We start from the raw sequence: 23215 nt of genomic DNA, 5'->3' as shown, positions 1-23215 counted from the left end.
CATATTGGGTCAGTTGCTAAGTCATGTTGGACTCTTTGCGACCCCATGGACTGCAGCACGCCAGGCCTGCCTGCCCATCACCAACTCCTGGAGCTTGCTCAGACTCATGTCCATCAAGTCGGTGATGCCAACCAACCACCTCATCCTTTGTCGTCCCCTTCTCCTCCTGCCTTCAATCTTTTCCAGCATCAGGGTCTTCTCCAGTGAATCAGTTCTTCTCACCAGGTGGCCAAAGTATTGGAGTTTAAGCTTCAGCATCAGTCCTTCCAATGAATATTCCAAGATTGATTTCCTTTAGGATGGACTGGTTTGATCTCCTTGCAGTCCAAGAGACTCTCAAGAGTCTTCTCCAATACCACAGTTCAAAAGCATCAATTCTTTAGCACTCAGCTTTCTTTATAGTCCAACTCTCACATCCATACATGACTACTGGGAAAACCATAGCTTTGACTAGATGACCTTTGTCAGCAAGCAATGTCTCTGCTTTTTAGTATGCTGTCTAGGTTAGTCATAGCTTTTCTTCCAAAGTGCATATAGGGACTTCCTAGTTGTAAATTACCAAGCAGAAGTGCAGTCTTCAAAGAACAAGTATCAGATGCAACATTGCCAACTTATCTAAAGCAGGGCAGACATCAAATTTAAGAAAACTTGGAAAGACAGTGCAAGGGTAGAGAATGGGAGCAACCAACTGGGTTTCAGTCATGCCTCAGAAGCTAGAGATTTACTCACAGAACCTTTCAGTGAAATCAAATAGACAGTGAGCACGAGGTGTGATACTGGGGAGACAGAGCCCAAAGAGCTCTGAGAGGAACCATGTCATTTTAGTGGCCTTTATTGTCTGTGTAAAAAGTTTCCCCTCACCTTCCTGGAGACCGTCTACCAGGGATCTGATCTCTGGGTTTGCTTAACTCTGAGGATGACTGGTACATGCATGCATAACATTACCCCCACGTTCCCAGTAGGATGAGAACCCAGAAAGTAAATTCATCCCAAATTTTAATTCTCATCCACTCTGATTCTAGGTAGGCCAGCTGCACACTGGCTGTATCAGCTCTCCTTCTTCATCTAATTGTTACATGCCTATAACTTTACCCAAAACATTTTTGCTTTGTTTCAGAGAAAGCCATGTTTTGACATCTTAAAAAAAATCGAAGCCCAGAAGAATCATAGATCGTGTAAAGAATTACACTAAATAATTGGTCCACAGCCTTCCTCGTGCTGAGGTGGGGCAACGGTACCCTCAGTATCCACTGAGCTTTCATTAGGATAATAGCAACTTTGTTGTTATTTTTAAATTGCTAAGCTGCGACCCCACAGACTGTAGCCGGCCAGGCTCCTCTGACCATGGGATTCTCCAGGCAAGAATACTGGAGTGTGTTGCCATGCCCTCCTCCAGGGGATCTACTCTACCCAGGGATCTAACCCGGGTCTTCTGCATCAGCGGATTTGTTTCCACTGAGCCACCAGGGAAGCTCAATAAACAACTTGTACTTTTAAATAAATAGCATCTTTGAGTACTGGGGTTAGGGGATTGTTTGTCATTCTGGGTCTTTAAGTCATTCGAAGACATTTTTAAGAGTTTTTTAAAAATCTATGGCCAGATTGACTGTCTTCCTTATTTCTATAAAAAGAAGGGAGTGTGTTTATAAAATCTTCCCTGCTATTGTTTCTTCCTCCCTCCCACACATCCACAAATAGTTGCTTTTAAAAGAATCTTTTGTGAAGTCCCATTTTAGGAAATACTTTGATGAAGTTAAATGCTTTGACTCAGGAGCTGAAGAAGGCAGGTTTGAGTCTTCAGCCATCTCCTAGCTCTGCGACCTTTACCTTTCTTGTGTCTCAGCCTCTTCTTATGAAAATGAAGAAAAGGACAGGACCTATCTGTGGAATGTAAGATGCCTGGTGTATGAGAAGCCTCATCACTTGTCCCCATGGGATTTGGGCTGTGGCTATAGTGGGCAACTTTGCCCACACTCTGGCTCGATCCTACCTCCAGCATCACCAAGCCTCTTGGTTTTGCTGCATCGAGAGTTTTTCCAAAGTGGGACAAGCTCACATGGTTAACACAACCAATGAGGGACAGGAGTCTATGCATAAATGTCTCATTTCCAAATTCAGAGAAATAATTTGAGGTGTGGTCTCCATGGATCCCAGAGGGTGCACACCAGGGGTGAGTCTCAGCTGCTCAGAGTGTTAATCAGCTCAACAAATGCTTCTTTTATTGATTTCTGTCCCCTGTCATCCCTCTGGCTTTACTCCCTCCCTGCTTCCTGAGATCACCTCCCATGAAACTTCCTGGTCCACGTTCTCATCTCAAGCTCTGCTGTTTGGGGGAACCCCAACTGAGAAAACTCTCAGTAAGTATCTACTTGTGGTTTTTATGGAAAAGCTTTTCTATTCTCAGGAAGACTAATTTTGGAACTCAAATTCAAGATGAATGCTGAGACATTTTTTTGCCCTCATTTGATAGTTTATTTAAATCTAGAAACATACAAACTGATAAACATTGCCTCATTTGGTTACACATTTAGCAAACTCTGTGACATCAGATTGCTCCCCCCAAATACTGGAAGCTGGGTGCTTTTTTTATCTCTCTTCCTTTTCTGCTGCTTCTCAGTATTGCCTTGGGGAGGAGCTGGGCATCTGGGGCGATGTGAGGGACACTCAGGGGACTCAGGGTCTGTATTCCAACAGTCAGCTCTCTGTACTGGTGTGTGCTGCCTGAATGTCAGCCCTGGTCGTCAAGATTGGCAGTAGGTTCTCCAGAGCCCTTTGCCCTAGCCTTTTTTGATCCCGGATACTGGCGCTGGCAGGACAATCTGAGCAGGATGAAGACTCTAGCCAGTGACCAGAGAACATTTTTTTTTTCCTTCAAGGCAAAGCCAACTGGCCCCCAACACTATCAGCCTCCACTTTGGCTTTATTGGCCCCATGCTGAGAGAGCTGAGCCAACTGGCCCATGCAGACAGCTTCTAGCATTACCGGGGCCTGATCTTTCCCCCTTGGAAATTTTCATTGTAATTACTCTGGCATTTCACCACGATCGGGCTCTTGGCTATGTGGCAGGGAGCTGAACCTTGTGGGTGGACAGGCACACCTCTTTGGATGGGCTCATGTGGGTAAAAGTCCTCCAGTTGTGTTCTCTGTCACTCAGGAGTATTTGACTCTTTGGAACCCCACGGACTGCAGTAGGCTTTCTTGTCCCTCACTGTCTCCTGGAGTTTGCTCAAATTCACGTCCATTAAGTGGGTGATGCTATCTAACTATCCCATCCTCTGCCTCCCACTTCTCCTTTTGCTTTCACTGGTTCTCTTTTAAATTCAATCCCTCCCTGGTTTGGCCACAAGGGCACAGGCATTGCCAAGGTGATTTTTATTATGTGTATCTTGGAGTATATTGCCGTTTGTGTATGTAGTTCTGTTTTCTGGAATTATGACTTCTGGTAGAACTGGGGTTGATTTCTGGCTATCTATTGTTTTTCCAGCTGAAATGTTTTATTCCTGCACTTTGCCATTTCGTGAGGCTGAGTGAGGACACTCGTCCTGCTCCGGGAAGGTCATTTTAGAGGGTGTTACTGCTCTCAGGTTTTCTTCCTGCCCAGCTGGCCATTGTGAGATATGAGGCCAGAGGCAGATCACAGCTCTGATGGTCACTGATGGTAGGACTGTGGAATTATGGCTTGATTCTCTGAGCCTCTATTTCCTCAACTGTAAGGTGGAAATAAAGATAGGACAAAAGAGATCAAGTGAATCAAAGTAGGAGGTGATCTAAGGTATTTGTTCAATTAGTAAATGTCAAAGTAACTTCTTGCCAGAATTCCCAGCCTTAGGGAGATCATGGTCTGACGGGGGAAATGACATATTAATGGTCAACTAAGATACAGACTCATAAGTCCTACCAACAAGGAGAAATACAAAGTGTTACAAGAACACATGGGGATGAGGCTTAACTCAGTTTTGAGGGCTCATGGAGTGCTTCTTGGAGGAAGTGCAGGAAGATTTAGAGTTAGTGGTAATGTTAGTTATGGTTAGTCAAGTGCTTACTCTGTGCTAGGTACATAGGAAGTACCTCACTTAAGTGTCATAATTGTATCCGTTTCATGGGGTCTTAATCTCCCTTCTACAGTTGAAAAAAAGCAGCTCAGAAAGGTTAAGTAACTTGCCCAAGGACACACAGCTAAAGTGGCATGTTCAGGCTTTGAAGCTAAGTTTGATCCCAGAACTCTTGCTTTTAACCAGAGCACTTCTGTTCGTGCATGACCCAGCCTGAAACTGACCATTTGTGACTTCCTATTGTGCCCAGGATAAAGACTACACTCCTTAACATGCCCCAAATCTCTTGCCCACTCCTCTGGTCTCACCCTTATGCCCCTCTCTGCCTTCAACCCCCATGACAGCCCCAGTAGCAGCACATGAGAGATGTATTCAGCTGAGAAGTCTGAGCTTGTCCTATGGGTAATAGGGAGCCATGGAAGTTTTAAGCAGATTGAATGGTAGCAAAACAAAGCCCGAGAAGGCCAGTGAGAAGAAGGTTGAAGCAACTCAGGTTGAGGTGCAGGGGATCTGAATGAAGGGAGTGGCTGGAGGGTAGGAGAAGGGTGAATTGTATTCAAGAAGCATTAAGTAGGTAGAATTAACAAATCTCAGTGACTGACATTGTTGGGGAAAAGTGAGTAAGAAGTCCAGGGTTATACCCAGATTTATGGCTTGAATAACAAGGTAAAAGTGCCAGCTGGTCTTCAAGAGCTGTGATCAATGCCTAACAGAAGCAAACAATACCTGTGATTCTACCATGTTTTCATTACTTGCAGGTAGAAGGGTCCTCGAAACTGTAAAGAAAAAAAATTTCCCTTTCTTGTCCCTTTCGTTCCTTCTCTTCCACTCCGGGCGTGGGAATTCACCGAAAGATGCACACACACACAAAAAATCCCTCTTCTCTACAACCCTGCCCTCCAGAACTGAACTGCAAACCCACACAGCGTCAGCTCCAGATCAGGCAATCAGACAGTGCCCCCAAATTAAGCTTTTAAACATTAAAATCAATCAAGCCCAGAGAATCTAACTTGAAGAGGTATTTAAAAGAAGGCTGTTTAAAAGAGGCTGAGGTGAACAGAGAAAAACAACGTAAATTATTAAAGCAGAGTTTTCATGGTGCAGGAAGAATGTTCCAATAATGTCAGATTAAAAATGTAAACCTACTTACCTTCCAGATGATTTTTTTTTTCAGTACTTGTGTTAAAGCCTACTGCTTACCTGTTTGTCTATGAAAGAGTCTGTTGCTTAAGGAAGGAGATCAGACCTAGGCATGCTGGAAACATTGTCTCCCATTTATCACTGAGTGAATATCTCCTATCATTTTTGGCTTGTTAGTTAATTACTGTATAAATTTCCCTACTGAAATCTTACTTCAGGAAATCTTACTGAGTGTTGGGTTCTTTTCAGAACCCAAGCACCAAATGTTCAAAATGTTTAAAAAGATGCTTCCTTCTTCTCTATTCATTTCCTTCCCTTCCTTCTTTTGGACCCTCTGGTGCCTTTGTAATATTGAAATTATGACATTAAAATCACTTTTATCTCATTGACTTGGATGACTAGAATATGAGGTTAAGAGGGGTTGGGAACAAAATTATTTCCATGGAGAAACTGGGAGAAAGAAAGTTTCTCTCAAGTCAGTGATCTTCAAGTGAACTTAAATTTAACAATGATGCCAGGAGAGCCGACATGTCATGTGGCCATTCATCAGATAAAACATCTATTATCAGTTACCTTGAAAAGAAATACGTTGTGAGCCCCAAATGCAAACTACATATGAAATTAAAAAATTTCCACATTAAAGTAGTAACATACCAGTGGAGTTAATTTGAATATTATTTTATATAAACCTATACATCTAAACGGAGAAGGCAATGGCACCCCACTCTAGTACTCTTGCCTGGGAAATCCCATGGACGGAGGAGCCTGGTAGGCTGGAGTCCATGAGGTCGCTAGGAGTTGGACACAACTGAGCGACTTCACTTTCACCTTTCACTTTCATGCATTGGAGAAGGAAATGGCTACCCACTCCAGTATTCTTGCCTGGAGAATCTCAGGGACGGGGGAGCCTGGTGGGGTCATACAAAGTCGGACACTACTGAAGCGACTTAGCAGCAGCAGCATACATCTAAATACCTTATTTCAACCTATGGTCAGTGTAAATATTATTGAGATCTTTTACATTCTGTTTTGTACTGTCCCTGAAATTCAGTTTGGCTTTACTTAGCTTCTATCATAATGGCCACATTTCAAGTGCTCAGTATATCTACTTGGGGCTACAAGCAGCTAAAGGCTACCATATTGCACACCGCAGATCTATTGTATATAATTCAATGACAGTTTTCCCTCTCAAACTGATAAACCAAGAATAGACTTATGCATTTAATAAATCTACCTTTCCCCCCCTTTCCAAATGAGAAAGAAAAAAAAATGTCTGTGATGAAAGCTGGCAACAAGGCCCAGTTAATAAATTTCAGGTTAAATTCTTTTTCATATAATTGTTCATTGGTTCCAGGCCTGATCACAAATGAAAAATAACTCTTTTAAGGGTGTAGACAACTTCATTCAAGGGGCAGTAAAACTGAGGCATTAAAATAAATAACAAGCTGCAAGTTTTTTCTAAATGAGGGGTAAAATTTTCATCCTTTCAGATGGTACAAATTTTTCATTTATAAATGTCAGAAGATCTCTCTTCCTCAAGCTAGTGACTTTATTAAACATGAATTACAAGAACTGTGCTGGTTCCCAGCAGTATTTCTCTGTAGATTAGTCTGACAATTTAAAAATATATCTATACATTTGGCAGCTCTGGGATGACTTTAATTTCTAGCCAGGAGAACTCTCATACTCAGCATTTTTAGGGGTGTGGGAACTACTATAATTAGACGCATCCAGAAAAGTTTTCTGGGAGTTGAATTGTATTGCATAATAAATCAAGTTCCATTTGATGTGCTGAGGATTTTTACCTGTCTAGCCCCAAACCCAGTGAGCACATTACCTTTCAAGCTGCTAACACCTTCTAAGTTTTATGTATAAGATGTTGTTTTGCTATAGAAGGCAGCAAGGTTCAGATGGTATTGTGGGAATCCTTTGGAATCAAAGGGATCTGGCTTTAAATCTTGGTTTACTTTGTGGGTTATTTTGGGCCAGTCACTTGTGCACCTCAAATTTCCCCATCTGTGCAAAAGGTATCATAACATTCAACTCAGAGATTGCTGTGAAGATAGATGTGATCATAAATATACAATGTTTGATGCAGACACTTGGTTAATGACAATTCTTTCCTACTGCCTTCCTCAGGCTAATGGGTAAGTGAGATTCAATAATGCTGAATGTTCACAGACTCAGTGTTTATAGTAAGGCTTTTGTATTAGTTATCTGTTAGTCTATAACCGATTATCTCAAAATTTAGTGCCTTAAAACAACAAACATATAATCTTCCAGTTTTCCTGGGTCAGGAATCTGGGCACAGTTAGCTGGGTTCCTCTGTTTAAGGTGTCTCATGAAGTTGTAGCCAAGCAGTCAGCTAGGGTTGGATCTCATCTGACGGCTTGACTGAGGGGAAGATTTGCCTCCAAGTTCAGTCATTTGGTTGTTGGTGGGATTCAGTTGTTGGTGGGCTCATTGGATTGAGGGTCTTAGTACCTCACTAGCTGTCGCTAGAGGCCTTTACGCTTCCTTGCCAATTGAATCTTTCCATAGTACAGTTTGGAAATTGGCAAATGGTGAGGTAGATAGGGAGAGAGACAGAAAGAAACAGAAGCCTGAGTGTTGGTATGATCTAGGTAGCCCTAGTGGGAGAAGGCAAAGGTACCCCACTCCAGTACTCTTGCCTGGAAAATCCCATGGATGGAGGAGTCTGGTAGGTTGCAGTCCATGGGGTCTCTAAGAGTTGGACACGACTGAGCGGCTTCACTTTCACTTTTCACTTTCATGCATTAGAGAAGGAAATGGCAACCCACTCCAGTGTTCTTGCCTGGAGAATCCCATGGACAGAGGAGACTGGAGGGCTATACTTCATAGGGTCACCAAGAGTCAGGCCTGACTGAGTGACTGAGCACAGGTTTGAACACTTTGGCTGTATTCTCTTTGTTAGAATTGAGTCATAGATCCAGCAACATTCAAGGGAGGGAATGACGTAAAAGTGTGAATTCCAGGAAGTGGGATCATTGAGGGCCATCTCAGAGGTTGCCTACTGCAGACCTTTGAAGTTTTAACCTTCTTGCTTCCTGGTATTACTTACCCCTCAAATGTAGGCCCTCAGTGAGTAATGCAAATAAGGGCTGAACAAATGAAGACTGTGAGTCAGAAACTGCAGAATGCCTCACATAGCCCTTATGATAAAGGACACTGTATTGCATGTCAATTTGATGTCTGTCTGTCTCCCCAGTTAGACTGTGAGCTCTGTGAGTACAAGGAAAGTTGAGTTCACAGCAGCAAACCAGAGTCCAGAACAGTGTTTGACACAGTTCTCTCTCAACAACTGTCAAATAAGTGAGGGAATCAGTGAGTCCTCCTGCTTCATACACCAACCCCAGGAGGTGGGCCCAACTGTTACGCCCACTGCACAGGAAGATGACACTCAGAGTAATTTGACTCTGAAAGACAGAGAAAGTGACTTTCTCAGCCTCACAGAGCTAGTAAGTGGTGGGGCCGAGGGGCCCAGGTGTATCACGCTGCTCCAAAGCCTTTGTGGAGTAGCTTACTTGACTTTGTGGAGTCATGATAGTCGCGTGCGCGGAGAGACAGTGAGCATACATTTCGGGAAGAGCGCAGTCATCTTCTTCCACCAGGCAGCCTCTCAGCCGGCAGATTCCAGCATCCACTCCGTAGGGAGGGGAACGAGACTTCTGTGACTGTATCCTCAAGCGAATTTCTGCTTTCTTCACATCCCAGGAGGAACAAAAATCAGGTGAATGACAGGGAGAACATAGCGCAGGAAGGATGGCGCAAATGTGAAACTGTGAGCCAAGGAAATAACTGGGGGAGGAAGGGAGCAAGGCCATCTACCATCTCTCTGCATGATTTTTATGAAGCGAATGTCTACTAGTTTCTGGTAAACATTTTGTAAGTAGTTTCTCCCCGTCTATTTGGTGTCCCGTGGCTCTTCCTCTGCTTGTTAGTTCTACCCATATCTTTACTCTTCCTAGAATTAAAAACTTTTTTAAAAGTCTGAATGTGGCCTAGGTGCTTTGGAAAAAAGGTGATGATAATGACAGCAATTTCAGAATAAATCATGATAACAATAAGACAAACATTTGAGTGCTTACTAAGCAGCAGTCAAAATTCAAAGTGTTTTCCAATTGTGCAGTCATTTATAAGGTCCTATAGAATCATTCAGTCAATCCCCTGGATGGCTTTAAAGGCAGAAGTACTAGTTATCTATTGCTAAATAAAGAATCACCTGGAAGTCAGTGGTTTAAAACAACAATACATACTTATGATCTCTGACAGTTTCTGTAGATCAGGAATTTGGGAGTGGCTGGGTGGTTCCAGCTTAGGATTTCTTACAATAGCCGGTCAGATATTGGTCCAGGCACTGTCATCTGAGGGCTTGATTGAGACTGAAGGTTCCGCTGCCAAGATGGTTCATTCCAAGCTGGCAGGAAGCTCAGTCCCTCTCCCTGTGGGCCTATCCACAGGACTTCTTGAGTGTCCTCCCAACACAGTGGCTGATTTCGTCCAGAGCAAGGGAGAAAGTGCTATGTCCTTTGTGGTCCAGCCTTCAAGGATACCCTCTGCCACTTCCACAATATCTACTGGTCACAACTGTCAGCCAGGCCAATATAAAAGGGATGATGGGAGGGGACGACAGAAAGCACAAATACCAAAAGCCAAGGATCTCTGAGTGCCATCTTGGAGACTGGCTACCACAGCAGCTCCCTTTTAGTGTGAACCGTAACCACAACCACACCAGCATCTACTTTTTCTTGAGCAATTATTATGTGCAAGGTCCTGTGCTAAAGACTTCACATAGCTCACTGAATCCTGACAGCAACCCTAAGATCTAGGGTCTCTTATTATTCCCATTTTACAGATAAGGAAACTAAAGCTCAGAGAGTCTAATCATTTGCCCAAAGTCACAGACTAGGGAGTGAAGAGAACTGGAGCACAGGTAAGAAGAAGCTTATTCATTGGAAGGAATGATGCTGAAGCTGAAGCTTCAATACTCTGGCCACCTGATGCGAAAAGCCAATTCATTGGAAGAGACCCTGATGCTGGGAAAGATTGAGGGCAAGAGGAAAAGGGGACGACAGAGGATGAGATGATTGGATGGCATCACCGACTCAATGCACATGAGTTTGGGCAAACTCTGGGAGACGGTGAAAGACAGAGAAGCCTGGCAAGTTGCAGCTCATGGGGTCACCAAGAGTCAAACACGACTTAGCGACTGAACAGTGAAGAAGAAGCTGAACTCAAGTCTAGTTTGTGCTATCTTCATGTGTGATGTGGTTGGAGCTGCTGTGAGGAGTTGATGAGAAAAAGCATGAGAACTATAGATCATTCTACCAAAGACCACAGTGAGACGAAGCTCTTTCCTCCCTTCTTTAACAATGTGAAGCAATGTTTGAAGCACACATCCAAGCTCAGAGTGTCTCATTTTTGGTAAATAAGAGCCATGAAGCACTCTGGTTTTTATTTTTATGAAACCAACTGTAAAAAAAAGACTTGGGATTGGCTCCCTGAGATCTGAACAATTAGCACTGGATCCTATTACATTTTCTGGAAGCTGAGGGTCCTGTGCTTTTGATAGAATTCCAAAGAACTGGCAGAAAAGGCAGAGGAACCAGAGATCAAATTGCCAACATCCACTGGATCATAGAAAAAGCAAGAGAGTTCCAGAAAGACATCTACTTCTGCTTTATTAACTACAACAAAGCCTTTGACTGTGTGGATCACAAAAATCTGTGGACAATTCTTCAAGAGATGGGAATACCAGACCACCTGACCTGCCTCTTGAGAAATCGTATGCAGGTTAAGAAGCAACAGTTAGAACCAGACATGGAACAACAAACTCGTTCCAAACAGGGAAAGGAGTATGTCAAGGCTGTATATTGTCACCTTGCTTATTTAATTTATATGCAGAGTACATCATGTGAAATGCTGGGCTGGATGAAGCACAAGCTGGAATCAAGATTGCCAGAGAAATATCAATAACCTCAGATATGCAGATGACACCACCCTTGTGGCAGAAAGCAAAGAGGAATAAAAGAGCCTCTTGATGAAAGTGAAAGAGGAGAGTGAAAAAGCTGGTTTGAAACTCAACATTCAAAAAACTAAGATCACGGCATCTGATCCCATCACTTCATGGTAAGTAGATGGGGAAACAATGGAAACAGACAGACTTTGAGGGCTCCCAAATCACTGCAGATGGTGACTGCAGCCATGAAATTAAAACACGTTTGCTCCTTGGAAGAAAAGCCATGACAAATTTAGACAGCATATTCAAAAGCAGAGACATTACTTTGCTGACAAAGGTACGCCTAGTCAAAGCTATGGTTTTTCAAGTAATCATGTATGGATGTGAGAGTTGGACCATAAAGAAAGCTGAGCGCCGAAGAACTGATGCTTTTGAACTGTGGTGTTGGAGAAGACTCTTGAGAGTCCCTTCCTTCTTCCACATTTCTAATGTTTAGAGGCAAATGAACAGCTGTAGGAGAAATTATTTGCCTTCTTTTGTATCATTATCAGCGGTCCGAGGCTTCATTACAACACACTTCCTGGAAAAATGTATGACCTCATACACACTTGAAATTTGTATATAGTATTGGGGGTTTTACAATTCTCTGAAGCCCATGAGATGAGCACCCTAGTCCTCATGGACCCCAGAAGAAAACCCCCAGATGCTAAATGTTTTGGAGGTTTTGTTTGTGTTTTCCATATTTAACAAAGTACTTTGTAATATGGAACTTGCTCAACTTGCCTACATGGCATCACATTTTCTCATTACCTTGAACCGTTGTTGTTATTTTTAAAATTTTGACCTGATCCACTTTAACATTTGTATTTCCAGCCTAGAGCAGATAATTAAAATGCAGAGACACTGAATCTCAGTATCCTCTGTGGTTTCTCCAGTTCATCTCAAATCTAATGTGGGCATCCCCTCTACAACTTCCCTTACCAGCAGTTCCAGCACCCATGCCCTCCCAGCTCCTCCAAACAGGTATGGTTTATACACAGTAAAATGCACTTGCTTTAGGTGTGGGTTTCAGGGATGAGGTTCTCTAAGTTTTCACAAACGCGTAACATTATGTATATGTTGTATACAACAACAGCCACCACCACTACCATAATCAAGTTGCAGAACAGTCTCACTGCTCCACAACGTTCCCTTGTGACCCTTTGCACTGGTCCTTCTTCCCCAGGCCAGATCTTGGTGTCTACTGAGCTGATTTTGGTCCCTATGGCTTTGCTTCCCTCCTTGTCCTCATCCCTCATGTCTTATAAATGGAGTCATACAGAATGCCCCCTTGGAGCCTGGATTCTTTCTCCTAGCACACTTCTGAGATTCATTCATGTTGAGCCACTTGTGACAGTCGGTAAAGAATCTGCCTGCAGTACAGGAGAGCCGGGGTTCAACCCCTGGGTCAGGAAGATCCCCTGGAGCAGGAAATGGCAACTCACTTCAGTATTCTTGCCTGGAGACCCGTATGGACAGAGAACCATATAGCCTGGAAGGCTACAATCCACTGGGTCCCAAGAGTTGGACACGACCGAGTGACTAAAGCAGCAGCACCTGTTGCTGCATTAAGTGACAGGACACAGTTTCTTTATCCATTTCTCAGTTAATGGATATTTCCAGTTTGGGGTGATGACTTGCATTTTTTTCTTGCTTTTTTTTTTCTGGAGAGGGAAGGGGTGGGAGAGTGGACAACGAAAGCGTCATTGATTCTTCCTCCGTCTAAATCCTCTAGGAATTGTCACCAGTGCTGTCTTGGAGCCCCAGCTGCACAGGAGCAGCTGTTCGTTTTGTATTTGGGCTTCTACTTTCACATATACTTTCCTTTTCTGCAAACTGGGGCCCCAAAGTCCCTTGGTCTAGGCAGACAGGATCCAGAGGAAATAAAGCACAGGCTAAAGCTGTGTGCCTACTCCACCTGTGGTTCACCATCAGTTTCCAAATCACCTGAAAGCTTCTCAGAAAAGCAGAATCGCAGGCCCCACCCAATACCTACTGAGTCAGAGTCCCGGTGCGTCCGATGCATTTGAAAAGTTTGAGAAGCATTCGTCGTATTCCATGTTACTACTAAAAATAATACATATATGGGTTTTTTTTTTTCTCATAACACTTGGCCCATTCTTTCAACTCTTTCTTTCCCTCCCTGGAGTAAACTCATTTTGTAGTTAGTTCTGTAAAGAATTCAAGTTTGGGACTTGAGGAAGTGGTGAGCGCTGCATCCTCGGAGGATGGAGGAACAGAAGTGGGAGGAAAAAGAGAAAGAGAAGGCGAGGACCGAGCCTGGACTGTTAGGTCCTCGCAGCCAGAGGGGGTTGATGGCGAGCAGCCGCCAGGGCCGGACCCTCCGTGGCCCCCTTGGCGGCCTCTCTGAGTCTGGACACCCGGGGTAGGACGCGGGGGGCGCGCGGCCCTGATGCTCGCGAAAACTTCGCGGAGCGGGCCGAGCCGGCCGGGCCGAGAGGGCGGGGCGGGCGGGAGGCGGGGCCTCGGGGGCGGGGCCGGAGAGGCGAGGGGCGGGGTCGTCGCCGAGGCCGCGGGGGCAGCGACGGCGCCGGGCAGCAGGAGCGGCGGCCGCGCCATGTGGCTGCTGGGGCCGCTGTGCCTGCTGCTGAGCAGCGCCGCGGGTGAGTCGGGGGGCGTCCGGAGAACTTTCTGCGGGGCGCGGGGCGCGGCGGCGGGCCTGCGATCGTGCCCCCTCCCCTGGCCCGGGCTGCGTCTCCCGGCGCGGGTGTGCACAGAGGGCGGACCCCGGCGCCGGGCTGGCCGGGACCCCGGCGAGGGGCCGCGGCGGGGTGCGCGCCGTCCTATTGTGTGGGCGTGCGCGCCGGCTTGTGCTGCGTGGTGTGTGCACGGGCGGGGCTTTGTGTGCAGTCCGGCTCTGGGGAGCCCGGCAGCTGCCCCGATTGGGCGTAGCTGGAGAGTTCGTGCGTGTGTGTGTGTGTGTGTGTGTGTGTTGTGTGTTGTGTAGAAGAAAGGGAGAAGGGTGGGGAGAGGAGAGAACGCTTCCCTGATCCCAGCATCCCAGACGCGGGGGCTGGGTGCTGCGATAGCCTCCCCAGAGCCCCTTTGGGTTCTCTTGTGTGCACCCCCGTGCCTCAGTTTCCTACCTGGTCCGCGGGGCGGGTGGTATCGCCCTTCCCATCCATTCCTCCCTGGGACTGTGTTTGGTTCGGGCAAAGGGAGATGAAGCAGGGCCAGACCTGGGAATTATTCATCTTTCCCACTGATTCTGGGAGCAGGACATTTATTTAAATCATCTGATCACCCCCACTCGCCCTATGGTGGACGCCCTGTCCGGCAAGATGACCTGGGAGAGGGCACGGGCTTCATCTGCCGCCCTTTGAACCTGGCATTGCCTTTAGCGTGTGCACCCTGAGGTCTTCAGGAGTAGCGTGACGTTCCCTGGAACTTTTCTGCTGATGTGGACACGCTCCAGATTCCAACCCGGAGCTGTTCCCCGGCCCCTGCCCTCTGGTCACAGCTGTCAGCTGCCCCTCCTAGGGTCGGCAGGCCCTTGACCCCCCCATATTTATTTCTGGGCAGCTGATGCACGGGAAAGTAGATGACAGGGCAGCGTGAACTTTCTTCATCAAGAAGCTGGCTTGCTTGAAGTTGGTGCCATCTACATGTCTAATTCATGCTCGATTCTCCCAGATACTTCTAGCTACTTGAGGTGGAAGTATCGTTGGGGGTGTGTTTGTTGGGGAAGTTGAGCTTCACTTAATTCCAGGCTTCCCCTCCCTGCCAGATGTGCACTAGGAAAGACAAACCCTCCTTCTTGTTTCGGAGTCCCTGGTCCTGGCCATCCTGAGAATCTGCTGGGTAGCCTTCCCCCACTCTAAGACCTATGACATCATCCCCACTTCTCCAAGACTCCCGCTTAGATGTCTGTGGGTTTTCTGCGGCTTCCAGGGATGGTGGAATGCTGATGGCTGCTGTGGACTTTTAACCAGGTGTGGGTCAGAGTGTCCTGTTTGTCCTGAACTAAGCCACCCCAGGGAGAGGGTTCCCAGGGGACGTTGGCAGTCACAGGTAGGGAAGACTGATTATTTGGAGGCTGTTAGAACTGGGAGGTTTCCTGGACATTTCAGACACAAAGACCTGCCTAGATCCATGCTTTCTATTTGCATTGACCCTGTGTGTCCCCTGATAAAACCCAAGTAGGACAGTCCAGAAGCCAGGTCTTGTGCATGTCCTCAGGGAACTGCCTGCGGCCCAGTAGAATCTGTTATTTATTGCATCTCCCAGTTAGTACTGGGTGGCTTTCATTGAGTCTTCATCGCTGTAAAAATAGCTGTAAAGTTAATTTTGTCTTTCTCTGGTCAGCACTGGTTAATATGTGTGTACGTGTAAAATAGGGCTAAAATAAGTAGAATAGTCAGAGTGGGTTTGAGCAAACTCCAGGAAATAGTGAAAGACAGGGAAATCTGGTATGCTACAATCCATGGGGTTCAAAGAGTTGGACACAACTGAACAACAGTCATAGCGGGGAGGGAAGGATGGGGGTGGTAGTCACCAAACACCTAACTGTCTGTTATCTGTGTTTCTTGGGCTTGTGTGGTTTTGACTCACCTTTACAGTGAGTTACTAGTTTAGAAACCTCTAGGCAGGTTGAAGTGTGTGCATTTTTCCTGTTATATTAAGTATCACCCTTCTAGCAGGGATTCCGCTTTGCCCTAACTTGTCACTGGAGAACAGGGCTGGTCATGTCTCCTGAAGCCTGCATGGTAGGTCAGTTTGTAGAGGGCCAAAGACCCTGTCCTTCTGTCCCATATCCTCCACCTCCATCCTCTTTTGGGAAGTTGATCAAACAAGAAAGATGATAAATGCCAGTGCTTTGGCACTTTGGATTTGTTTCTCCCTTTGATTGTCTGTGAATAAACTCGGGGTCAGAGCGGAGCCGAGTCTGGGTTTCAGGTCTTTGTAGGACTGGAAGGACACGGACACTTCAAGAGCAATCTGGAGGCCTCTATTTTTCAGGAACCTTCTCAGACACCTTTGCATGCGTGTGTATATTTTTTCTTCCTTTGTTTTTATTGTTTGTGTTAGGGAAGTGAAGCATCGATTTCAACTGTTATTATTTTTTAATGTATCCAGTGAGAAAGGCTCAGGCTGTTTGAGGTCCAGCTTTCTTTGCCGGGGTGGGCTCAGTGGGTTTAAATGCATGGATGCTGAAGGATGTCTAATGGTGGGCAGGCTTTGTGGGGGTTAGACAGCTCACCTCCTTACTGGTTGACCTTTTAGGAACTCCCTGACCTTTTCTACCTGTCAGTGAAAAGGCTTGATTTCCCCAGTGTGTACCCAGGAGTGTGGGTTTTGACCTTTTCTCGTGGAGTGATCTGCTTAATGATGTGCGCAGGTGGGTTTTATTATTATTATTATTATTTTTAAACGAGTTGAGGGGCTTCGTGCAGCCTAAGCCAGTCGATGAGGCTGTGTGCAGCAAGTACAAATAAACACACCTTGTTGCTTTTTGTCTTCAAAGAGATGGATGAAGGCTCCCTGCTGGGGTGCGAGTTGTTTTTTCCTGACAGTCCACTTAGGCCTTTACATTTGTGATAAGTGACGGAGAGGCACGGGATGTGAGCCAGGAGCAGAGGGAGGGCCTCCAGGACTGGTCTAGGTGCCTCGTTGTCAAGGTCATCAGAACTTGAAAGTGGGTTTGTATCATCTTCTTTGTGAAAGGGTTTAGAGAACTGGGAATTAGGAGAGTTTCTAATCAAATAATCTCCTACGAAAGTCATGGCCTTTTCAATCTTCCCCTTTTTCATGGGCAAGGAGAGAAGAGGGAGCCCAGTATCTGTGGACCGTCATCTCCTACATGTGAGATGCTTTGCTCACCCTTGAAACACATGATTCCATTGAGTTTTTCCAATGATATTGTGTGACAGGAAGTCATTTTGTGGTCCGTGAAAGATTATCCGTACCCAGGGTGCCAGATTCTGACTCGAGTTTCTCTCTAGGCCCCCAGTCTGGGCTTTCCGCCCTATTTCCGGGCATCCTTCCATGCCTTTCCCCCTACGTGCTTTTGTAAATTAACAATCCATGAGTTTGTTTCCATAAACAGCCCCCCTTCCCAAATCTGTTCACTTTGCAGTCATAGCAGTTGGTATTTGTGGTAAATACATAAAAATAAATCCCAGTCCTTGAGTAAAGATAGAACTTTCAAAATAGCACCCGTATTTTTGCTCTGTGCATGGGAGAGGCGTGTCTGGCAGGGAGATACCACTGGACATGGTTCCATTTCTTGACCCGAGGTGTAGTTACATGGGGGTTTGTTTTCATTCATTAAATTTTGTATTTACCTTTCTCCCCTTTCCTTACATGTTTATGGTATTTTACAATTAAAAAATGAAAGACAACTCAGAGTGATGGGACTGGTTTTAGCTATGAGAGAGCCCTGGGGGAAAATCTATTTTTGGTTGTGGAGTTATCTTGTTTGTTCTTTTTCCCTCTTTCTCTCTTTGGAATATTTTGGAAATGCATGGGCCATCCTAACTGTGCAGCTATTTTTGCCTCTGCATCTACCTAACAATTGAGGAGGTATTTAAACATGGCTGCTCCATGCTTTTATTGCAATTGTTGTGAAAGAATCTACTTTTTGGGTCTTGAGGAGTGCCCTTAAAACGTCTGCTGGGAGAAGAGCCAAGTACTCTGAGGATACAGGATTTGCCTGTCACATGTATTTGATGTTTGATATTGCTCACAGGGTAAGTAAACTTTTGATGGCTTAGCTGGTAAAGAATCCGACTGCCATGCAGGAGACCCAGGTTCGGCCCCTGGGTTGGGAAGATCCCCTGGAGAAGGGAATGGGTACCCACTTCAGTGTTCTTGCCTGGAGAATCCCATAGACAGAGGAACCTGGTGGGCTACAGTCCATGGGGTTGCAAAGAGTTGGACACGACTGAGCAACCAAGCACACACACACGTACACACACACACACAGGATAAATGGACTTGTGTGACGAGGTAACTGCCCGGTCAGGGGGGTGGCAAATATTTATTTCAGATAGGATGGTTAGGGGTTCTGGAGATGGCTGCAGGGATGCGGTTTATCTGGGGAAGTAAGCATCTCTCAGCCTTGGTGCTGTTGACGTTGGGACTGGGGAGTTCTTTGTTGTGAGGGGGCAGTCCTTTGCGTTGTAGGTTGTTTAGCAGCCCCACTGGTCCTTGGTGCCAGAAGCAGTCTCCTTCTCCCTGCCTCCCTGAGTTGTGACAACCAACAATGTCTCTAGCTGTTCCCACATTTCTCTTGAGGGCAGAATCAGCCCAGCTTGAGCACCCCAGTTGCGAACCCTGGGTCTGGTGTGAGCATTCCCCACCTTGCCATACATCTGGAGCATTCTTACTGCTCATCCTAAAAGTGTCTCCTAGATACAGTGATTCAGAGTGGTATTCTCCTCCCAAGGGTCTCTTCATCATCAGATTTCTGCTTTCTGTTTCTGCAACCCCACAAGTTCAATGTGAAAATAGGTTTTATCTAGAAATAGCCTCAGCCCTGACCTTTCGCTCCTGCTTCTTGCTCTTGTGTCATAGTGAAAGCAAGTGAAGCTGGAGATTGTGGATTTCATTCCCTTGGGAGAGACAGGCTGAGGAAGCAAGTAAAAGGCAGGTGGTGGGTGACACCAGAGCCGCTTGGTTCCCTGAAGACCTTTTAAACTTGGGAGGTTCACTATCCCTGTGAGCTAGAGGAGAAGAACCCTGAAAGTTTGCCTTGGGAGCTGTGTGTTGAAACCTCACCCTGGAAGTCCCCCTGCCTCCACCCCACAGAGCTGTCATTGTTTCTCTCGGTTCCCCTTCCCTCCCCATGGTTCCTTCCCCCTTCCCATCAAAAGCTTTTACAACTGGAGTTCCTTCTCTAGGTGGGCGGGGGATCGTCTGTACTAGCAGCCAGTGAGCTTTGGAGAAATTTGCATCTTGTACTTTCTTCTCTGAAGTCCTTTGAAAGTTAAGCTCTGCGTCACTTAGTAACTCTTGCGTTCCTGTAAGACACTTTGCCTCCCAGCTGTCCGGCTCCTTTGTTCAGTGGTGGCCAGCCTTCCTTGAGTTTTTAGCTTCCTCCTCTCTTCAGAAGACCAGCATCGATGGGCAGTGTCTGCCGCTGTCTTCTTCTGTGTGTGAGTTCGCAGGGAGAAAGGAGCTACCAAGAGAGAGCAGTGCTGGGTTTGGAGGGGGAGAAGGGTCCCTTATCTTCCATCAGACACATGAGCCTCAAATCACATCCTCTCCCCAGAGGCTTCTTCAGGCGGGAGCCCTGGCTTCCTGAGCCTGTTTTCTTCCCTTTTGTCTCTGGGTAACTTGAAAACTCTTCTCGAAGCTTTATAGTATGTCCCCTACATGGGAATGGGTTCCATTCCAAGAGGGCATTTGTAAGTCCAATTTGTTCATAAGTTCAACGAAGTTAGCCTATGTACCCAACTAACAGAATCGGCTATGTAATACTGTTCTGTAATACATTTATAATACTTTTCACACAAATAATACATAAAAAACAAGCACACAAAAATAAACATTTTTAATCTTACAATACAGTGCCTTGAAAGGTGTAGTGTTTGTCTCAGTCCTGTCCGACTCTTTGTGACCCCCATGGATTGCAGCCCTCCAGGCTCCTCTGTCCATGGAATTCTCCAGGCAAGAATACTGGAGTGGGCAGCTAAACCCATCTGCAGGAGATCTTCCTGACCCATACAGGGGCTGACGTCAAATGGAGAGGCAAGAAGAGTTACTCACTGGAGGAGGGAGGCAGGTGGAAGATGGTAGAGCTGAAGGATTGTCAGCAATAGGAGACGGAAAGCAAGCCGCAATTTCACTCACAACTAACATTGATGGCACAGGTCCTGGTTCCTTGTTGGAACTAGATGCACAGTTGCATCTTTGAAAGTTTGCAACTTGAAAGTTTGTGTGTAGGGGACTTACTGTCTTTGACTGTTCACTAGTGTGGTACCGGCTCTGTGCTCTAGGGTGGGCAGAGCTGTGTAGAACTTGTTCTTGGCCCTTGAAGACTTGAATGATCCAGTGATGGAAATGGGGTTGTTTACCTCTGTCATGATCTGGGAAGGGCAGAGGCACTCCTCCAGCAAGTGGGGTTTTGGAGGCGTTGTGTTCCTAAATATGGGATATACTGATGGATCTATGACCTTCATGAGAACACAGCTGTGTGGATGTCACAAGGCTTTGGCAAACCTGTATATAGAGTCATTGGGAATATTTAATGGATAAGTCATTCTTCTCTTAAAATTTTTATCTTTATACAACTTTTAAAGGTTACTTTTCATTTGCAGTTATAAAATATTGACTATATATATTGTACAATACATCCTTGTACACCCACTTACACCCACTGCCCCGCTGGTGACCACGAGTTTGTTCTCTACCCCTGTGAGTCAGCTTCGTGTATGTTATATTCACTAGTTGTGGTATTGTTTAGATCCACATATAAGTGATATGATATAGTATTTCTCTCTGTTTGACTTATTTCACTAAACATAATGCCCTCCAAGTTGGATGGGTCATTCTTGATAAGGTTTCAGAGGTGATGGCGCATGTCCTAGCTTGCTTCTTTAGCTATCCAGATAAAATTTTGGGGTAAATCTATTGGTATTCAAAGGTTCTTGTAACTCTAGGCTTATGAGATTCTAATGAGACATTTCTTCTGGGGCTGTAGGCAGTAATCTTCTTTATCTTGTCATACTTCTTACAGACACATATATGCTAAAGTAAAGTGAAAGTGAAATCGCTCAGCTGTGCCGACTCTTTTCAATGGACTATACAGTCCATGGCGTTCTCCAGGCCAGAATACTGGAGTAAATAACCTATCCCTTCTCCAGTGGATCTTCCTGACCCAGGAATCGAACTGGGATCTCCTGCATTGCAGGCTAGTACACACATATATATGATAAATATGTATAATTATATTATACAAATAAATATGTATATTTATATATGTATAATCTGCATATCTTGGTGTATATATACACATATCTTAGTGTATATATATATGTCTTTATATATATTCACACACATACATATATATGTGTGTGTATATATTTATATATATCCTACCTTTTTTAGTCTCTAATCCTACTAGACTGTAAACTCATTAATGGCTAGAATCATATGTTAAATGTGTATGTCATAATTCTCATTTCTTTTGTGGAGTCTAGGAGCATAATAATGGCTGCCAATCACTGGAGGGTTCTCTACCTGGCAGGATGCCAAAACTGCACATGTATCATTTCATTATAATCTTCCTGAATTAAAAACATTATCAAAATAATACCTTGAATATATGCTTATTATAAAAATTTCAAGCACAGTAGAAGTCGTTATAGTAAAACATTAACATCTTTCTTTATCCTCTGTTTACGTTTATTTTTTTTCAAAGTTACTATTAACTGGTATATCAATTTAGTCCTTGTGGATTTATACACACACATGCATGTGCCCATAGAGTTAATGAGCTCATACTTGTCTATATTTGTTTTTTGACTTGCTTTTTGAAAATGTTGTATTTTATCAGTTCTAATTTGAGATATATGCATTGGGCACACTTGCCTCCTGTCGTTTAGACATCCCATTTATTCCCAAGCACTTGGTATTTTCATTCACCTTCACTTGCCGTTCACCTTCTCAGTTTGTAAATGGCACTCTTTTTGCCTCTATCTTAGAAACAAAATGTGATATATCTTCAAGCACCTGACTTTAAAGTGCTTGGCTCATACTTTGCAAGAAAATATGGAACGAGACTTCCCTGGTGGCACAGTGGATAAGAATCTGCCTGCCAGTGAAGGGGAGACGGATTCAGTCCCTGGTCTGGGAAGATTCCACATGCCGCAGAGCAATTAAGCACATGTGCCACAACTACCGAGCCCGCACGCCTAAGAGCTCACGGGCCACGGCCACCGAGCCCGCACGCCTAAGAGCTCACGGGCCACGGCCACCGAGCCCGCACGCCTAAGAGCTCACGGGCCACGGCCACCGAGCCCGCACGCCTAAGAGCTCAGGGGCCAAGGCTACCGAGCCCGCACGCCTAAGAGCTCACGGGCCACGGCTACCGAGCCGGCACGCCTAAGAGCTCACGGGCCAAGGCTACGGAGCCCGCACACCTAAGAGCTCAGAGGCCAAGGCTACCGAGCCCACATGCGTAAGAGCTCACAGGCCACAACTACCGAGCCCACATGTTGTAACTACTGAAGCCCGTGGGCCTAGAGCCTGTGTTCCACGGGAAGACAGCCACCATGAGAAGCTGGTGCACCGCAATGAAGAGTAGCCCTTGCTTGCTGCAGCTGGAGAAAGCCCGTGCATAGCAAAGACGACCCAGGACAACCCAAAATAAATAATTAATTAACTAAGAAACAAAATATGGAATTGTAGTCATTCTCCAGTGACAGATACTTGCTTCACTATTTTCATATTTATGTAGTTTCCTTGCCTTTTGTATACACAATAATTTTTCATTTCAGTGCAGAATTTTAGTGTCGTATTTTAAAAGGCTTTCTAAATAGCAGGTAAATTCAGCCTCTGCATTTCCAACAATACACAGTACTGGATGGACATGATGACACACGTTAGCGCCTGTGACCAAGTTCTCCCGGGCCCTGAGAGTGACCAGCAGATCACAGCTTCTGTTTATTCTGTGCTCTCGTAAGGTGTTGTTGGCTATTGGGCACCTCTTGAGTTCAGAGATGTTACAGTATTAAAGGTAAATTAGGAACATCCTCATTTCAGAGATGTTCCAATACCAAAGGTATGTGTCTTCTTGGCCATCTTTCTTTTAGTTTTTCTGTAGCTATGCATTCTTTTAAAAACAGCTTTAAAAACATGTGGTATATGTCAGTACCGTGATTTTTTTTCATGTGTCTGCTGATGAATCCTGTTTCACTTTCACAGCATTCATTTAGGTAAACAGTATGCTTTGCCATTGTAGAGATGGGGGAACTAGAAGACTAAAGAAATTCCCCAGCCCTGCAGCCAGTAAGAGGTGGCTTCAGGTTTCACATGTAGA

General features: G+C 45.3%; 1 protein-coding gene across 2 annotated transcripts in view; it reads left to right on the top strand.

Moving 5' to 3' along the window:
* Window positions 13736-23215, top strand: part of LDLRAD3 (low density lipoprotein receptor class A domain containing 3) — a 269530-nt gene continuing 260050 nt past the window's right edge. For both annotated transcript variants that reach the window (XM_018059235.1, XM_018059234.1), the window contains exon 1: window positions 13736-13835. In XM_018059235.1, coding sequence (XP_017914724.1) covers window positions 13790-13835 — 46 coding nt within the window. In that variant the 5' untranslated portion in view covers window positions 13736-13789. The remainder of the gene's footprint in view (window positions 13836-23215) is intronic.

Source organism: Capra hircus, chromosome 15 (genome assembly GCF_001704415.2).
Source record: "Capra hircus breed San Clemente chromosome 15, ASM170441v1, whole genome shotgun sequence".
In the NCBI taxonomy this organism is placed as follows: domain Eukaryota; kingdom Metazoa; phylum Chordata; class Mammalia; order Artiodactyla; family Bovidae; genus Capra; species Capra hircus.
Note: the sequence above shows the minus strand (reverse complement) of the source record. Positions and strands in the feature narration are given on the sequence as shown.